The sequence below is a fragment of the Crocodylus siamensis genome, chromosome 5 (assembly GCF_052110815.1).
Source record: "Crocodylus siamensis isolate JL-2025a chromosome 5, ASM5211081v1, whole genome shotgun sequence".
Classification (NCBI taxonomy): Eukaryota; Metazoa; Chordata; order Crocodylia; family Crocodylidae; genus Crocodylus; species Crocodylus siamensis.
Genome location: NC_143399.1, coordinates 199,311,692 through 199,329,498, shown reverse-complemented (window position 1 = coordinate 199,329,498; position 17,807 = coordinate 199,311,692). Strand labels below are relative to the sequence as shown.

Below are 17,807 nucleotides of genomic sequence, written 5' to 3'. Positions count from 1 at the left end.
CTTATCAGTGTTAAACCCCATCCTATTCTCATCCGCCCACCGTTGCAACCTGTCAAGGTCAGTTTGTAGCCTATTGCACCCTTCCAGTGCACCCACATCCCCCCACATCTTAGTGTCATCAGCAAACTTGAACAGGGTGCTTTCTACCCCCTCATCCAAGTCACTGATGAAGATGTTGAACAGTGCAGGCCCGAGGACCGAGCCCTGCGGAACCCCACTGCCCACATCCTTCCAGGTCGAGAAGAACCCGTCCACTACCACCCTCTGGGTGCGGCCCTCCAACCAGTTGGCGACCCATTTAACCGTGTGGGCATCGACACCACAGTCTCCCAGCTTTTTGATGAGGACAGGGTGAGAGACAGTGTCGAAAGCCTTCCGGAAGTCCAAAAAGACTACATCCACAGCAACCCCTGCGTCTAATGATTTGGTGACCTGATCGTAAAAGGCCACCAGGTTGGTCTGACAAGACCTGCCACTGATGAACCCATGTTGGTTGCCCCTGAGCATGCATTCCCCTGCAAGGCCCTCCTGGATGTGTGCCAGGATAATTTTTTCAAAGAGCTTACCCGGGATTGAGGTCAGACTAACTGGCCTGTAATTTCCCGGGTCCTCTTTTTTTCCCTTTTTGAAGATAGGGACCACATTGGCCCTCTTCCAGTCCTCCGGCACCTCGCCAGAGCACCACGAGTGCTCATAGAGCCGTGCCAGGGGTCCCGCAATGACCTCGGTCAGTTCCTGTAGAACCCTAGGGTGAAGATCGTCCGGACCAGCGGACTTGAACACGTCCAGCCTCTCCAGAAGTACCCTAACTAACTCCTCGCTAACCCTTGGCCCAGGCGTGTCTCTCTCGAGGGGGGCCCAGCAGGGAGGTGGCTGAACTGGTCCCTACTTAGGAAGACAGAGGCAAAGAAATCGTTAAATATGTTAGCTTTGTCATCTGGCATGATGACTAAGTTGCCCATCGTGTCCTGCAGGGGCCCCACATTACCCGGGACCCTCTTTTTACCCCCTATGTATTTAAAGAAGGACTTCTTATTGTCCTTAATCCGGGAAGCTAGTCCTATCTCCAACTCTGCCTTGGCCCTCCTGACTGCCCCCCTACATCCTCGGGCGACTATAACATAGTCCTTCTTGGCGATGACCCCATCTCTCCATTGGGTATATGCCTCCCTTTTAGCAAGGAGACATTTCCGGATGCTCTTAGTGAGCCATGGGGGTTTATGTGCCCTCCTGCTCCCTTTGACCTTTGTTGGGATTACCTCCCTTTGGGCATGGAGGATCGTCTCCTTAAGGAGCAACCACTCACCTTCGACATCTGATTCCCTTCCCCTCTGGGTCCTCAGCGCTTCCCCAACGATCCTCCTTAGCTTGTTGAAGTCAGCCCTCCTAAAGTCTAGGGCTGTTGCCTTGCTGCAGCCCTTTGCCACCTTACGCTGGATGGTGAATTCCAGCAAGCGATGATCACTGTCTCCCAGGTGGCCCATCACCCGCAGCCCCCTCACCAGGTCATCACCCGTGGCCAGCACCAGGTCCAACAAGGCGTCTCCCCTGGTGGGACTGTGCACCTCCTGGGTTAGATGGAGGTCCTGCACTCTGGCTAAGAACCGACGTGAGCGATCAGACTTGGCTGACTGCTCCTCCCAGCAGATGTCTGGGAAGTTCAGGTCCCCCATGATGACCACATCCTTAGCCCTCACTGCCTCTGTAAGCTGACCTAAGAATTCCTGGTCGAGCTCTTCTCCCTGGTCTATAGTAGACTCCCACCGTTAAGTCTCTCTCCCCTGGACTGCCTTTTACTCTAACCCAGAGCACCTCAGAGTGCCCCCCCTCTACCCCCTTGCTAATTAACGAGGAAGTATATTCCTCCTTGATGTAGAGTGCTACTCCTCCACCTTTCCTTCCTATCCTGTCCTTCCTATATAGCCTATAGCCCTTGACACTCACCGCCCAGTCATGCGATGAGTCCCACCACGTTTCTGTGATCCCTACTGTCAGGGCTGGTGACAGCTAGGAGGAGGGCGAGTTCCTCCTGCTTCTTCCCCATACTTCGAGCATTCGTGTAGAGGCATTTGAGGCCTTCAACGGTTGTGCCCACTGACCCCCTAGTCTCAGCAATGCCCCGTCCCCCATCGCTTACCTGTTTCTCCCTTTTGACCATTGGTCTGGGCTCGCTGGCTGTTGCTGGGCCTGGTAGTTCATCGTCTCCTCCGCCCTCATCTTCCCCCTCCCCCGACGAGCCTAGTTTAAAGCCCGCCGAAGGAGGTTCACCAACCTGGAAGAGAACACACGCTTACCTTTAGGGGAAAGGTGGAGCCCATCCCATCCCAGCATGTCTCTCATCACGATGTGCCGGTCATGGCTGAGGAAGCCAAAGCCCGCCTCGAAGCACCATTCCTGTAGCCTCCAGTTGGTCACCGCAATGCACATCTCGTGACGTCTGCCGCGTCCGCTCACTGGCAGGATGGAAGAGAAGACCGCCTGTGCGCCCATCTCCCTCAGCACGCATTTATTTTGCAGACTCTGCTGCTTTTGCATGTTCTGCGTTTCTTGGCTGCCACTGGTTCAGATCATTGGCTTTCTGTTGCATCTGTGTGGTAACTCCATTCATACCTTGGCAGTCTTTGATCATTCATTCACACCAAACCAGAATTGACCCCTTGTGTCCTAATAGACCTGCAGACAACAGTGAGTGAGTTAACTAAGTCATACCTGCTTTTCATGAAAGTGTTACAGAAATTCACCACATTTTCTGCACATTGTGGACAGTAGCCTGGACCAGTGAAAGTTCCAGTTTTGCACTCAATCTGCAGGCAGCCCTAATGACTTCGGTGAATCTCCATATTGTCCCAGGAGTGTGCCTGTATACACACAGCTGCAGGATTAGTACCTAAGTTCCTTTCTAAAGTAGAAGAAGGGAAATGTGGTCCCAGCAATAGGGTGGCACAAAGACCTGATTTAGCACAAGGATGGGGGAACTCAGAATCAGGGTATCTGTTTCACAGAGAGAGGACTATAGGGAGATTAAGATGTAAAGGTAGACAGTTCAAAGTGTAAGTTATGCAGTTCAAAAAAAGCTCTCTAGGCTAGATCTACCTTGGCTGCAGGGCTCCAGGGTGCAGAAGGCACGGAGGGAGGAATTAACCCTTCTCCCTGCTGCCTTCGCCTTAATGGGGGCCATGCTGGGGCCCTGTTCTGTGCTGGGGGGAACTTTTCCCTCTCCTCCTCCCCCGGGGGGTGGGGAGGGGCTTTATGAAGCACGGGAGGGGGACTCCTGCTCCTCCTTCCCCTCCCTCCTCCTGGCACCATGGTGTGTGGAGGGGGACTCTTCCCCTGGTCCTCCCCCACTGCAGGGTGGGGAAGGGGGCTCTATGCCAGGCTGCCCAGCCCCAAAGGGAGGCGCTTCCCTCCTCCTCCTCCCTCCCCCCTGCCATGTTTGGTGCTGGGCGGTGGGAGACTCTTCCCCCTCCTTCTCCCCTGCCACCACTGTAGGATGGGGAGCAGGGCAGCCCAGCACGAAAGAGGGACTCTTCCCCCACAGGCCAAGGTTGGGGTTTACTTAGGCCTGCCCTGGCCTGACCATGCTCCCCGCCCCCCATCAGCTTAGCTTACCTGTGGAAGGGAAGATTGCTCTAGCAACCCCCAGCTTCTGGTCTGAGCTACTTCAGGCATGTGCCTGCATGTCTGGAATGAAAAGGGGACATCTGTCCACTTGCAAACTGGTTCCCTCTCTGCAGGTTAGACTAACCTGCAGAGATTGAATCAATTCAGGCTTGGGCTTTTTGAATGTCTGTCCCTAGCCTTAGTGAGTGGAGCAGCATTCCCCACCTCCCTGTATTATGGGCCCCTCCCCTAGTACTAACTGAGAGGAAAAAAGGGTACGTGTCACCTTTAAGGCAGGCTGTTTTGCATTTTGGCCAGAAGGGGCGGTCCATGGAGCCATATAAACCCAGCTCCTGGGCAGAGCAAGTCAGCCTGGCTCAGGCAGGGCTGGTGTATGAAGCTCTCTGAAGGGCTTCAAGACTGATGACCGGGGAGAGCCTGGGGTAAGAGCGCCCAGGAGAGTATTTGGTTACATTTATTTCAGGTTTTTGGGAAGAAGAAGCATGAGGAATGGGATGGTTGTTAAGGGAGTAGGGAAACCATTGCAGAGACTTGTAGGGACTACCTAATATTTTGAGTTTGTGGGTTTAAATTGAGTGTGGGCTCCAAACCCTATGAGGAAGTTGAGTTTGGGCTAGCAGGCCTGTGGACTTAGAGGGTACTTCAAGATCCCCCTGGGTTCTTCCAACCCTACATCTATCAATTTATGAATGCAGAGACAGTTGGCAGGACTTTATAAGCCGGCCAAGGGGGGAGGTGATTGCAGAGACTGGCCAACCCCCCTATTCTACCTGAATAAAATCAAGGTGTAGTAAACGGGGTAGGGACCCCAGAGCAGGAAACAGGCTAAAGTGTTACTTGTTACAATGCATCAGCCATCCCATGAGGATACCTCAGGGGCTTCAAGATGCAGAACAGTGAATACAGTTGCAATTGTTCAATGAGAGCATCTTCCACAACCGGTACAAAATGCAGGAGCAGATGTTGAGAGAAGGTAACATGAGGGGAGGTTTGTGCCACTGAGAATGGGGTGGGTTTTAGGCGGAAAGAGAAGGAACTATACCAAAGAAAAGTTTTTAAATTTTTTCCGCTACAATAATATCTAGACAAACAAGATGTCCTTTTAGCTCAGAAGCCTGATAGTGCCAAAATCAGCTTTAAGAGTTAACAGGTTATCTCCGATCTCCATATAAAAGTGAGTGCTAAGAAGAACTGAGAAGCACTGAACTATCATAGGACTTGAGAGCTCTCAGCGCTAAGCAGGACTGGATACCTGCCTGAGGCCAGAGGTCTGCTTTTTTATTTTCTGTCTCAGGATCAGGCTTATAATGGCCCTGTTTCTGCCATCTGAGAGCTTACCTTTACTCACTTATGTCAGTGGGGTTAGTTGCATGTAAAGATAAGAATTGGCGTAAGTGAATCTTTGCTAGACTAGGGCCTTGGTTATATTTTCAGAGCACCAAATTCTCCTTGGAAAAGTACAGTTCAAGTTCACAGGACTATGCTACTCTGAGAGCAGTCCCCTCCACTCATCGCATGTCTAAGTACGATTTCATAGTTTCATAGTTCATAGTTTCATAGTTCGTAGGGTCGGAAGTGACCTGAGCAGATCATCAAGCCACCTCCCTGCTGGGCCCCCCTCGGGCCCTGGGAGAGACACGCCTGGGCCAGGGGTTAGCGAGGAGTTAGTTAGGGTACTTCTGGAGAGGCTGGACGTGTTCAAGTCCGCTGGTCCGGACGATCTTCACCCTAGGGTTCTACAGGAACTGGCCGAGGTCATTGCGGGACCCCTGGCGCGGCTCTATGAGCACTCGTGGTGCTCTGGTGAGGTGCCGGAGGACTGGAAGAGGGCCAATGTGGTCCCTATCTTCAAAAAGGGAAAAAAAGAGGACCCGGGAAATTACAGGCCAGTTAGTCTTACCTCAATCCCGGGTAAGCTCTTTGAAAAAATTATCCTGGCACACATCCAGGAGGGCCTTGCGGGGGAATGCATGCTCAGGGGCAACCAACATGGGTTCATCAGTGGTAGGTCTTGTCAGACCAACCTGGTGGCCTTTTACGATCAGGTCACCAAATCATTAGACGCAGGGGTTGCTGTGGATGTAGTCTTTCTGGACTTCCGGAAGGCTTTCGACACTGTCTCTCACCCTGTCCTCATCAAAAAGCTGGGAGACTGTGGTGTCGATGCCCACACAGTCAAATGGGTCGCCAACTGGTTGGAGGGCCGCACCCAGAGGGTGGTGGTGGATGGGTCCTTCTCAACCTGGAGGGACGTGGGCAGTGGGGTTCCGCAGGGCTCGGTCCTCGGGCCCGCACTGTTATACATCTTCATCAGTGACTTGGATGAGGGGGTAGAAAGCACCCTGTTCAAATTTGCTGATGACACTAAGATGTGGGGGGATGTGGGTGCACTGGAAGGGTGCAATAGGCTGCAAGCTGACCTTGACAGGTTGCAACGGTGGGCGGATGAGAATAGGATGGGGATTAACACTGATAAGTGCAAGGTGTTGCACATGGGGAGGAAGAACCGGCACCACACTTACAGGTTAGGGAACTCCCCTCTTGCCAGCACGGAGACGGAAAAGGATCTTGGAGTCGTCATTGACTCCACGATGAACATGGGCCGGCAGTGTGGGGAGGCAGTCAAGAAGGCCAACCGTACCCTGTCATGCATCCACAGATGCATCTCGAGCAGGTCCAGGGAGGTGATCCTCCCCCTCTATGCGGCGCTGGTCAGGCCGCAGCTGGAGTACTGCGTCCAGTTCTGGGCGCCACACTTCAAGAGGGACGTGGACGATATGGAAAGAGTCCAGAGGAGGCCACTCATATGATCAGGGGTCAGCAGGGCAGGCCTTATGAGGAGAGGCTACGGGACCTGAACCTGTTTAGCCTCCACAAGAGAAGGTTAAGGGGGGACCTTGTGGCCTGCTACAAACTGGTCAGGGGGGATCAGCAGGTATTGGGGGAGTCCCTGTTCCCCCGTGCGCTGCCAGGAGTGACCAGGACTAACGGTCACAAGCTGGCGGAGGATAGGTTTAGATTAGATATTAAGAGGCGCTACTTCACAGTCAGGGCGGCTAGGGCCTGGAACCGGCTTCCAGGGGAAGTGGTGCAGGCTCCTAGCCTGGGGATTTTTAAAAGGAAGTTAGATGAGCACCTTGCCGGGGTCATCTGACCCCGGTGCTCTTTCCTGCCAAGGCAGGGGGTCGGACTAGATGATCTACCTAGGTCCCTTCCGACTCTAGCTACTATGAAACTATGAAACTAAGTCCGACCCCCTGCCATGGCAGGAAAGAGTACTGGGGTCAAACGACCCTGGCAAGGTGTTCATCCAGCTTCCTCTTAAAGACCCCCAGGGCAGGAGCCAGCACCACTTCTCTTGGAAGTTGGTCCCAGATCCTAGCTGCCCTGACTGTGAAGTCGCGCCTCCTGATATCTAGCCTAAATCTCCCCTCTGCCAGCTTATGACCGTTAGTCCTGGTCACTCCTGGCAGCGCTCGGGGGAACAGGGACTCCCCCAGTGCCTGCTGGTCCCCTCTGACTGGTTTGTAACAGGCCACTAGATCCCCCCTCGGCCTTCTCTTGTGGAGGCTGAACAGGTTCATGTCCCATCGCTTCTCCTCGTAGGGCCTGCCCTGCTGCCCCCAATTTGACTCTGAGGTTTAAAAGATTAGCAGCAGCAGATAGAGAAGCGACCACATGCAGTGGCAGGGGTTGGGATGTTGACTTGGGTCTTGGAGCCACCTCTCCATTTCAGGTATGGGAGGCTGAGATGCTGTGTAAGGCACAGGGTGTGTACCACTCGGTATTCCCAAGTGTGTATGGGTGACACTGTGCTTTTCAAAGGGAGCTACATTGCTTTGGCTTCTGAGTTTAGTGACTACTCACCAGGAACGCAGATCTTCCCTGCAGTCCTCCTGAGCACAGACAGGAAACAGCTGGGACCTGCCTCTTGAATCCATGTGCCTGGGTCTGACAGCAGGATCCTCTCTTGAAACTCTTTAGTTCTGTTTTGCTGATGATTAGGAAATCATTTTGATTTATTGCATCAACTTCCTGGTTTAAAAAAGCTGGGACTTCTCGTCAAGTGGAGTCTCTTGCATTTCTTCACAATGGTCCACTGGAGCTGAGAGCAGTGCACAGAGGCATTTCTCAGCCCTGGTCCCAGGAGCCTGCTCATTGTGCGTGAGCAGGCTGGGGCTGGGGTTGGGGTTGGGGCTGTGCGTGCAAGTCCCAGCTGGTCCAGAGCTGGTTTGCTCCAGTCAAGGCAGGTCCAAAGCAGGCACGGGATGAACTGGGCCAGGGCCAGGGCTGTGTGCATGGGTCCCTGTTGGTCCCCATGGGTCTGAGGCCAGAGTCCAGCCCCATTGCATGCCTGGGGGCAGTGGTACATACCACAGGCCAGACAGTGCCTGGGCCAGTTGGGACCAAGGACCTGCCACAGGCCAGACAAAGTCCCTCTGTGGGTCGGATGCAGCCCGTGGGCCATATTTTGCCACTCCTGCCCTAATGCAAATGTGACTTCTAGCCCTGCTGCAAACCCCTCTCGATTGTCTGCGCTCTCCCATAGTTTTGCAAAATAGATGGCTTCCTATACAGTGTATTTACAGTTTATACGCTAAATTAGGGACTTTAAATAAAATGCAGCTCTCCTCTGTAACTTCATTGATTCCAATACCACTGTTAGGGAAATATTATGTTGTGTCAAAAGCAGACCACTCAGGTTTCTGTTGGTGGATATGAAATGTGGGGAGGGCTTTGAGTTGTTGTTCTGAGAATTTTCCTGTTTGAAAACCGAAGCAATGCAAGTAATTGCTAAAATGCCATTTTGGAGGGTGTAAAAGTTCTCGGCATTCTCATGCTCCTGATGAGTTTTATTTTCACTATTGTATTCCGGTTCCCAGATTACATGGCGAAGAGCTCAGTGATGCAGCATTTTGCAATCATCTGGGGGCTTATGAATAAAATGTAAATGATCGGGGAATACTTGATTTCTGTAAAGGAATGCTGTTTATGTTGTCTTGGAGGCACTCTACATAAATAGAAGTTCAAAAGCATTTTGCGAGTCACCAAGGCATTGCTTATCCTCATAAATAGTCGGGAAGGTTTTATTTCACGGTCTGAGAATGAGGATGTCTGTCAATAGCGTATCACTTTTGAATGTTCTTGCTGTGGTTGGTTCTGCTTCTCTGTTACAGCCTTCTGCAGAAATGCTATTTCTCCGTAGTGTTACAAGTGAACTGCCATCTGCCGGTCATTTAGATGTATTATACTATGGATTATTGCTGCGAACGTGTAGTGCCCAGTGACTTATTTCACTTTTAAAAGAGGGGGAAATGAAATCCTATTCTTTGGCCTTGCTGTTCAGTCCCTAAAATCCAACTCCTCATGTGTCTAAAGACATATTGTAGTATCTGGAGGGTAAGCATAGATTTTTTTCCTGTTGTATGTCTCCAGACAATTTAACATTAAGTCTTTTCCCATCATCTCTATTGCTAGATACTGGCATATGCGCACATTATACTTATCAGGGAAACGGACCCCGTTTGTCTTGACTTTTCCATCTCCTTCAACAGCTGCTTAAATTGCAGGTGATCTACCAGTATTAGAGGAGAATGAATGGTGTCTCCTTGTTTTACATGGGGCAAGTGAGCTGGAGAGGGGAAATGATTATGACCCCTGCCTCTTTCAGCAAAAGACTTGCAGTGAATTTCTCCTCCAATTGTACATCGCAGCTTTATATGGACTTCTTGTGGTCTCCAGTTCCTCCTTAGCCGTAACTTGTTCTGAGGTTGGAAGAATGCAAGGTAGAGATGCACCTCATAGACTAGCTGAATCAGAAATTCAGAGCTCATGAAAACTTATGCATCTCTAGTTAAGTTAGTCTAGAAGATGCATCTCTACCCTGCCTACTGCTACCAGTTTCAAGTAAAATGAGCTTGGGCTCATGAAAGCGTATGCATCTGGTTTGGTACACTTCTGAGGTGCAGCTTTACCCTGCCTTCTGCTTGCCTTCAGACTAATGCAGCTAACGACTTCTTTCTGCTTACTCTGAATTTAAGTGGAGATAGATCACTGACTCTGAGGGCTAGCATTCGTCTCCTAGATTTCTAATCTACTTGGTTTTTTTACTGTAATTAGCCTGTAACTGCTCTTTAAAATGCTTAGATAGTGGAATCATGGGCAAATAGGGCTGATGGGATATCGGGAGCCCATTTCCCTGCTGACGATCAGGTCATCCCTGTCTATACTATCCCAGACAAACGTTTGTCCAACCCACACTTTAAAACATCAAAGCATGGAGGTGCAATAGCCTCCCCAGGTAATCTGCCCTTGTGCTTCACCACCTGCGGAGTTAGAAAGTTCATTCTAATATCCAACCTAAATTTCCCTTGCTGCAGTTTAAACCTATTACTTTTCCTGTCCCTTGGAGACATTGAGAATAGTTGATTGACACCATCTGTGATAGGAGATGAAGGTGAGTGTCCTTAATACTGTTTTTGTCTTTGAGAGTTTCTAGTACTGGGGACACTGTGAGATCACATTAAGAGGGGAGATGGGCAGAGCATCTTCTCGTCAAACAGAAAGTGTCCCTGTGCCTGTAACAAGGACAATGGGTTGCTAATATCATGAGATGTCATTCAGTATCACAGTGTGTGTCTACATGAGATGCTTTACTGCTCATTAGAGTAATGTGCAGTAAAGCATCACTATCTACACATGTGCAGCAATTACTGTGCAGTATATTAGTAGATACAGATACTGGGAAAATGGCATGTTAACTAATGCGCCATATCGCATGTACAGATGGTGACTGGGAGCAAATTGCTCCTCCTCAGGTGGCTGGGGGCCTCAGGGTGCGAGGAGAGTTGTTCCAGTTCAGTGGGATGCTGCCTCCCAGCCATGTGGAAATCAGGACCCGTCCCAATTTCCATGTGGCTGGGAGAATTGTCCTGGCTGCCAGGCAGCTGCCTCTCAGCCATGTGGAGACTGGGACAGCTGCCTCCCTCTCTGCCTTCGTGGGGCCAGCCTGATCTCCCTGCACCCCAGTGGGACAGAGCTGCCCACCGAGCCGGGACAGCTCCCCCACACCCTTCAGAGCTCAGGATTAAACCCCTGTGCCCCCTGCCAGCATGGGGCTGACATGCAGGGGAGCCTGGGGAGTAGAGCAGGGCAGCAGCAGCAGTCCTGGATTAGGCTTCTCCTTTCCAGCTCTGTTTGCTCCCCATGGGGGTGCACGTGTAAATGTGCTCTGGGCGGTGCTTTAACATGCCTGAATTTGCTGTGCAGAAAATTCAGGCACATTAATTACACATGTAGACAGACCCACAAAGTGCAAGGTCTTGCATTTTCGGGAATAAAGACAAGAAGTTCTGCTATGAACTAGGAGCTCATCCATTTGAAATGACCCAGGAGGAGAAAGACACGGGTGTATTAGTCAGCTGCAACATGGTCATGAGCCATCACTGGGGTGTGCCCGTGAAAGGTAAATGGATGAGTGGATGGATCAAGGGGAGGTATTTTCAGTAGAGATAGGGGAAATATTCGTGCCATTGTATGAGACATGGCTGATGGTGTCTCTGGAATATTGTGTGTGGTTCTGGTCATTCATGTAACAGAAAAATGAATTGCATCTGGAAAAGGTGGGGAAAAGGACAGGTAATCTGTTGACCAGGAGAAGACTAGAAGAGCTTGGCACTTTTGGCCTAGCAAAGCAAGGAGAAATGGATAAGACTGTTCCATTTAAGTACATTGGCGAAAGAAAAGAACTATTCAGGCCAAAGGAAATGTGAGCACAAGCAGAAATCGGTGGAAATGAGAAACAAGGTTTCTAATCATCTGAGAGGTGACGGTCTGCGGTAGTTTTCTTGTTGAGATTAGTGGGAGCATAATCTGTTTATGGCAGGAATAATATGGAGGGTTTCCTGCAATAGCTGTAAACTGGCCCTTCCGATCCATTTTTCACTCCTGAAGGGTATGTCTCTAGGGCACAAAGTTGTGCCATTTAGAGATACTCATGCTAGCCTGGGGGTCAGAAGAGATATAGCTCTGCTAGCATAAGGCTCCGTTTGGGCTAATTAGCCCTGCTGGGAAGCAGGGTGTATTCATCCCAGCCAAGGCCTTGTCTAGGATGGTCTAGGCAGGGCTGGTCCTGCTTGGAGCAGGGGGTTGGACTAGATGACCTCCTGAGGTCCCTTCCAACCCTTATTTTCTACGATTTTATGGCCAGAGTGCTGCTTTAAGTCAGCTATTGTGCTTCTGGGACCTGAGCACATGCACGTGTTTCTGTATGGCATGGTGTTATGCTGTGTAGGCACACCTCAAATTCCCCATTTCAGCTGGAGTCAGTTTTCTAACTGTTTTCATTGCTCCTTTGCTCCTGTTGAATGGTTGCCACGCTCTGTTTCAGAGGGGATGCACTTAAGTGAAAGGACTTTCATGCATCCCGTATTCCTCTTTTGTCTTATAAGAGCAGAGGTGCTTATATCAATCAACTGTGCAGTGAGGGGAAAAGAAAAACCATACCTGTGGGGGGGAGCCTTCTGTCCTTTTCCTGCTGCTTCGCTGCAAATACATTGTTCTTTTTTTTCCCCCCCTTTTTCCTTCTGTTCATGCAGTTAGTCTTGCGCTGTGAATCCTCTGTGAACCTGCCCTTGTCCATCCTGCTGGAAAGGTACTGTGAAGCATTGTCAGGCCTCTACAATGTCACAGGTATGTACTTCCTACCTTTGTTCCTAATGTTCCTTTCTAGCCACATTGTTTTTATCCTGTCGCTGTCACCATAGTATCCAAGTGCGTTCTCTAAGTGTCCTTGATCTCTTCTTTTCTTGCCTTTCTGAGATAAACATAGCTAAGCCAGCCTGGTGTTTCAAATGACAGACATAGAAAGGTCTGATTTTTGAGCAAAGCCTTAGATTTTACTGAGAAGCGTGGGGAGTATTTGAAAGGTGCCGATAATTGTAAGAGTGTTCTGTAGTCCTTCAACACCCGCCCTGCCCCACTGTACTGTGTACCAGGCAAAGGAACATGAAAGTGCTGTATAATGTTCCTACACTTACTTTTGGACTCAATGCAGTGTTTGCAGACTTGGAAAATGAATCTTTTTTTTTTTTTTTTTTTTGGAGAGTTCAGAACATTGGGTGAGCCTGTTCTTAAATCTCTAATATCTGTTTAGGAAAAAAGCTGGCAATATGGAACGTATGAAGACATGGGTAATGAAAAACTTGAAGTGATCTGTTGAAGCGAGAATCTCTTCTATTTTTAAATGTGTATAAGCATGAACACTACCATTTAGACAAGTCTCCTTTTCAGTGAAGGACCAAAGTTGGAGGGAAAGATTAATATGCATGCACAATACATGCACCAGCAATGCCTCATTGTGTACACGTTTTATAGTCAGGAGGGATGTATCAGGTGATTCACAGAGGTGCTGAAACCTGAGGTTTTTCTTAGTTAGATTGTAGCTTCTGCGTAAACATGTGTCTTGATCTGGAATTATGCTGCTTTCTGTGGCATTACCCTCCATAAAGTAGCTTCGCTTTGGACAGCATTGATTTCTAATTGTCCCACAGCACGAGACAAAGTCTAAAGGAAAGACTAATTGGTCTTCGTGAAACCAGTTTGGGGGTCAGACTAGATGATCTACTCAGGTCCCTTCTGACCCTGGAAACTATGAAACTATGAAACCTTTCATAATTTTAAACATGTCATTAGGGCACTCTTTGCCTTTATCATAGTACAGACTTTATGCTTCTCATACTCAGATTTAATTGCACCAGTTGCATTTCATACCAGCCTGCTTGGGATATCAGCAAATAATTCTCTTATGACTTATTGGCAAACGTATATACATATATGTGTGTGTGTGTGTGTGTGTATGTATACATACATATACATACATGTATGTATATGCAGTTTTATGTAATGCATATGTGTAGCAAGTTTTATGAGGCAGGTATTGACTAGTGTAAGAACCTGTTAACATGAAAAGAGAAAAAAATATACCAAATCTAGCTAACCGTGCAGTGTCATTGTAAGGTGCCAGCCTTTCACACAACCAAGTACCTAGTTTGGAACTAATCAGTCTCTCTGGTTCAGGGGCAGACAATTATTTTGGTTGGAGGGCCACATAGTGAGTTTTGGCGAGCTGTTGAGAGCCACAAGAGAAGCCCCGCCCCTTGGCAGGTGCCCTGTCCTCTGCTTGCCATCTTGGGACTGGAAGTCCCACCCCCTAACCCCTGAATTTTGCCACCAGAAGTCCCACCCCTTGCCCTCACAAGTACTCCTTTTGGGAAGGGGGTTTGCCACCTTGGAACCAGAAAAAAAACAAATTGTATACTAAAAATCAAGCATTGATAATAACATTTTAATTTTATTTAAAAAAAAATTTTGTCCTGATTTGTGTGTGTTTGTGTGGTGTATGTAGAGGTGATTGCATAATAGCTCAAAATGAGGTCTTACTCTTGTATATCGTAGGGAGTGTGGAGAGGTTGGTGGGGTATGGAGGGGTGGGTATTGGGGTTGTGGGGGAATGTGGGTGTGTGTGGAGTGCAGGGGAGGGTGTGTGTGGATGTGGGTGGGTGGGTATGAGAGCTTGGGTGGGAGGATTTGTGGAGATGTTTGGGTGGGTGTGGGGTTTGTGGGTGTGCGGAGGGGGAGGTTGGCTTGGTGTGTGTGTTGGGGGGATGGTTGTATGAGTGTGTGTGGTGTATGCAGGTAGCAGTGAGTGGAGCTACCCCCAGAGGTGCATAGGTGCATGTGTGGGGGTTTTGTGGGGGAGTGTGGGTGGGTGTGGTGTTTGTGGGGTATGAGAGTTTGTGGGGGAGGTTGTGGGTTCTGTGGGGAAGGGTTTTCAGGTATAGTGCAATGTGTATGGCATCCCCCCGTGTGCTCTCCCATGAGCTGGTCAGCACTTGCCCCGGCTCCGCAACATCCCAGAACCTGTACACCCTGCTGTGCCTCCCCGCCACTGCCAACAGTGTACACCCCCAGTCCTCCCTGTGCCTGTGTCACCTGTGGTGTGTCCTGCTGCACCTGGGCACGCAGCAAGGTTAGGGCTGCTCCATGGATGGACTGCCTTTCTAGGCAGCCTGGGTGGCGGCTCCTTCCGCCGCTGCTGCTTTAGCCCCATGGTAGTGGCAGGGACCCACACTGCTCAGCCCTGACCCCACATACCCTGTGCCTGCTCTGGGCTTGCCCACCCGGGATCAGCAGTGGCAGCACGGGACAAAAGCTGTTGCTCAGCATGAGGGGAAAGCGGACCCCCGCTTCCCACTGCTGGCAGTTCTCTGCTGCATCCTCATGGAGCTTGTGCCACACTGGGTTTCTCTGCATCTGCTCTGTGCTGCCACTGCTGCCCTGCTAAGCAGCCCTGAAGTGGCAGTGATGCTGGTGAGGATGCAGGGTACCCAGCACAGGCTCCAGGTGGCTGCAGCAGGCAGCAACTGCCAGGAATTAGAGGGGCCACTTTCCCCCATGCTGAACAACAGCTTTTGTCCCATGCTGCTGCTGCTGAGCCCAGGCAGGTGAGCCTGTAGCAGCTGCAGGGCTGGGGCTGTGCAGCGTGGGTCTCTGCTGGTACTGTTTCATAGTTTCATAGTAGTTTCATAGTAGCTAGAGTCGGAAGGGACCTAGGTAGATCATCTAGTCCGACCCCCTGCCTTAGCAGGAAAGAGCACCGGGGTCAGATGACCCCGGCAAGGTGCTCATCTAACTTCCTTTTAAAAATCCCCAGGCTAGGAGCCTGCACCACTTCCCCTGGAAGCTGGTTCCAGGCCCTAGCCACCCTGACTGTGAAGTAGCGCCTCCTAATATCTAATCTAAACTTACCCTCCGCCAGTTTGTGACCGTTATTCCTGGTCACTCCTGGCAGCGCACGGGGGAACAGGGACTCCCCCAATACCTGCTGATCCCCCCTGACCAGTTTGTAGCAGGCCACAAGGTCCCCCCTTAGCCTTCTCTTGTGGAGGCTAAACAGGTTCAGGTCCCGTAGCCTATCCTCATAAGGCCTGCCCTGCTGACCCCTGATCATACGAGTGGCCCTCCTCTGAACTCTTTCCATATTGTCCACGTCCCTCTTGAAGTGTGGCGCCCAGAACTGGACGCAGTACTCCAGCTGCGGCCTGACCAGTGCCGCATAGAGGGGGAGGATCACCTCCCTGGACCTGCTCGAGATGCATCTGTGGATGCATGATAGGGTACGATTGGCCTTCTTGACTGCCTCCCCACACTGCCGGCCCATGTTCATCGTGGAGTCAATGACGACTCCAAGATCCTTTTCCGTCTCCGTGCTGGCAAGAGGAGAGTTCCCCAACCTGTAAGTGTGGTGCCGGTTCTTCCTCCCCATGTGCAACACCTTGCACTTATCAGTGTTAAACCCCATCCTATTCTCATCCGCCCACCGTTGCAACCTGTCAAGGTCAGCTTGTAGCCTATTGCACCCTTCTAGTGCAGCTTACAGAGGCAGTGAGGGCTAAGGATGTGGTCATCATGGGGGACCTAAACTTCCCAGACATCTGCTGGGAGGAGCAGTCAGCCAAGTCTGATCGCTCACGTCGGTTCTTAGCCAGACTGCAGGACCTCCATCTAACCCAGGAGGTGCACAGTCCCACCAGGGGAGACGCCTTGTTGGACCTAGTGCTGGCCACGGGTGAGGACCTGGTGAGGGGGCTGCGGGTGATGGGCCACCTGGGAGACAGTGATCATCGCTTGCTGGAATTCACCATCCAGCGTAAGGTGGCAAAGGGCTGCAGCAAGGCAACAGCCCTAGACTTTAGGAGGGCTGACTTCAACAAGCTAAGGAGGATAGTTGGGGAAGCGCTGAGGACCCAGAGGGGAAGGGAATCAGATGTCGAAGGTGAGTGGTTGCTCCTTAAGGAGACGCTCCTCCATGCCCAAAGGGAGGTAATCCCAACAAGGGTCAAAGGGAGCAGGAGGGCACATAAACCCCCATGGCTCACTAAGAGCATCCGGGAATGTCTCCTTGCTAAAAGGGAGGCATATACCCAATGGAGAGATGGGGTCATCGCCAAGAAGGACTATGTTATAGTCGCCCGAGGATGTAGGGGGGCAGTCAGGAGGGCCAAGGCAGAGTTGGAGATAGGACTAGCTTCCCGGATTAAGGACAATAAGAAGTCCTTCTTCAAATACATAGGGGGTAAAAAGAGGGTCCCGGGTAATGTGGGGCCCCTGCAGGACACGATGGGCAACTTAGTCATCACGCCAGATGACAAAGCTAACATATTTAACGATTTCTTTGCCTCTGTCTTCCTAAGTAGGGACCAGTTCAGCCACCTCCCTGCTGGGCCCCCCTCGGGCCCCGAGAGAGACACGCCTGGGCCAAGGGTTAGCGAGGAGTTAGTTAGGGTACTTCTGGAGAAGCTGGACGTGTTCAAGTCCGCTGGTCCGGACGATCTTCACCCTAGGGTTCTACAGGAACTGGCTGAGGTCATTGCGGGACCCCTGGCACGGCTCTATGAGCACTCGTGGTGCTCTGGCGAGGTGCCGGAGGACTGGAAGAGGGCCAATGTGGTTTGAAGATAGGGACCACATTGCCTTCTGCCCCAGACCACACCTGCCTTCTGCCCCAGACCATGCTATGGGAGAAGAAGGTGGGGTCTTTGTCTAAATCCCACAGTAAGATCATCTTTCCTTCCCTCCTCCCTTTCCCTCTGTGCACAGCAGCATGTCCTCTCCCCTCACCTCACTTCCATGCTCCCTCTCCTCTACCTGCTGCCGCCACTGGGATGAGAGGGAGGCTCCAGAGCCACCCCTGTCCCCCTCCAGCTGGGCTCTTATGTGGACCTGCCAGATTTGACCAGGGACAGTGGTGGTGGCAGCAAGTGGGTTCCCTTCCCCCAGCTTCTGCTCCTGGATTGGCAGGGAACATCTGGGGGGGACTGGGTATGGAGGGGAAACCCACCTGTCGCTATTGCTGAGCCCAGATCCCTGCGGAGCCCAACTGGAGTGGCCCTGGAGCAGCCAGAGACAGCAGTGGTGGTGTGGAGGGGAGGGCGGGGTGGGAGGGAAATATTACCTGATTCAAGGACTTTAAAAAAGTCCCCGGCTGCTGTTCGTGCAGCGGTGTCTACTGAAAGCCAGGTGCATCTGTACCACTGGATCCCCTCTGGATCCTTCCCTGCTTGGTGGCGGTTTTTAAAGCTATGGGAGTGCTTGATTTGTTGTTTTTTTTTAATTTGGTGTTTCCA

The 17,807-nt window shown here is 51.0% G+C and overlaps 1 protein-coding gene across 1 annotated transcript in view; it reads left to right on the top strand.

The window, feature by feature from the left end:
• CRHR2 (corticotropin releasing hormone receptor 2) overlaps positions 1-17,807 on the top strand; it is a 245,018-nt gene that overhangs the window by 12,848 nt on the left and 214,363 nt on the right. The window contains exon 2 of the mRNA XM_090047826.1: positions 12,219-12,312. Within this exon, the coding sequence (XP_089903952.1) occupies positions 12,219-12,312 (94 nt within the window). The remainder of the gene's footprint in view (positions 1-12,218; positions 12,313-17,807) is intronic.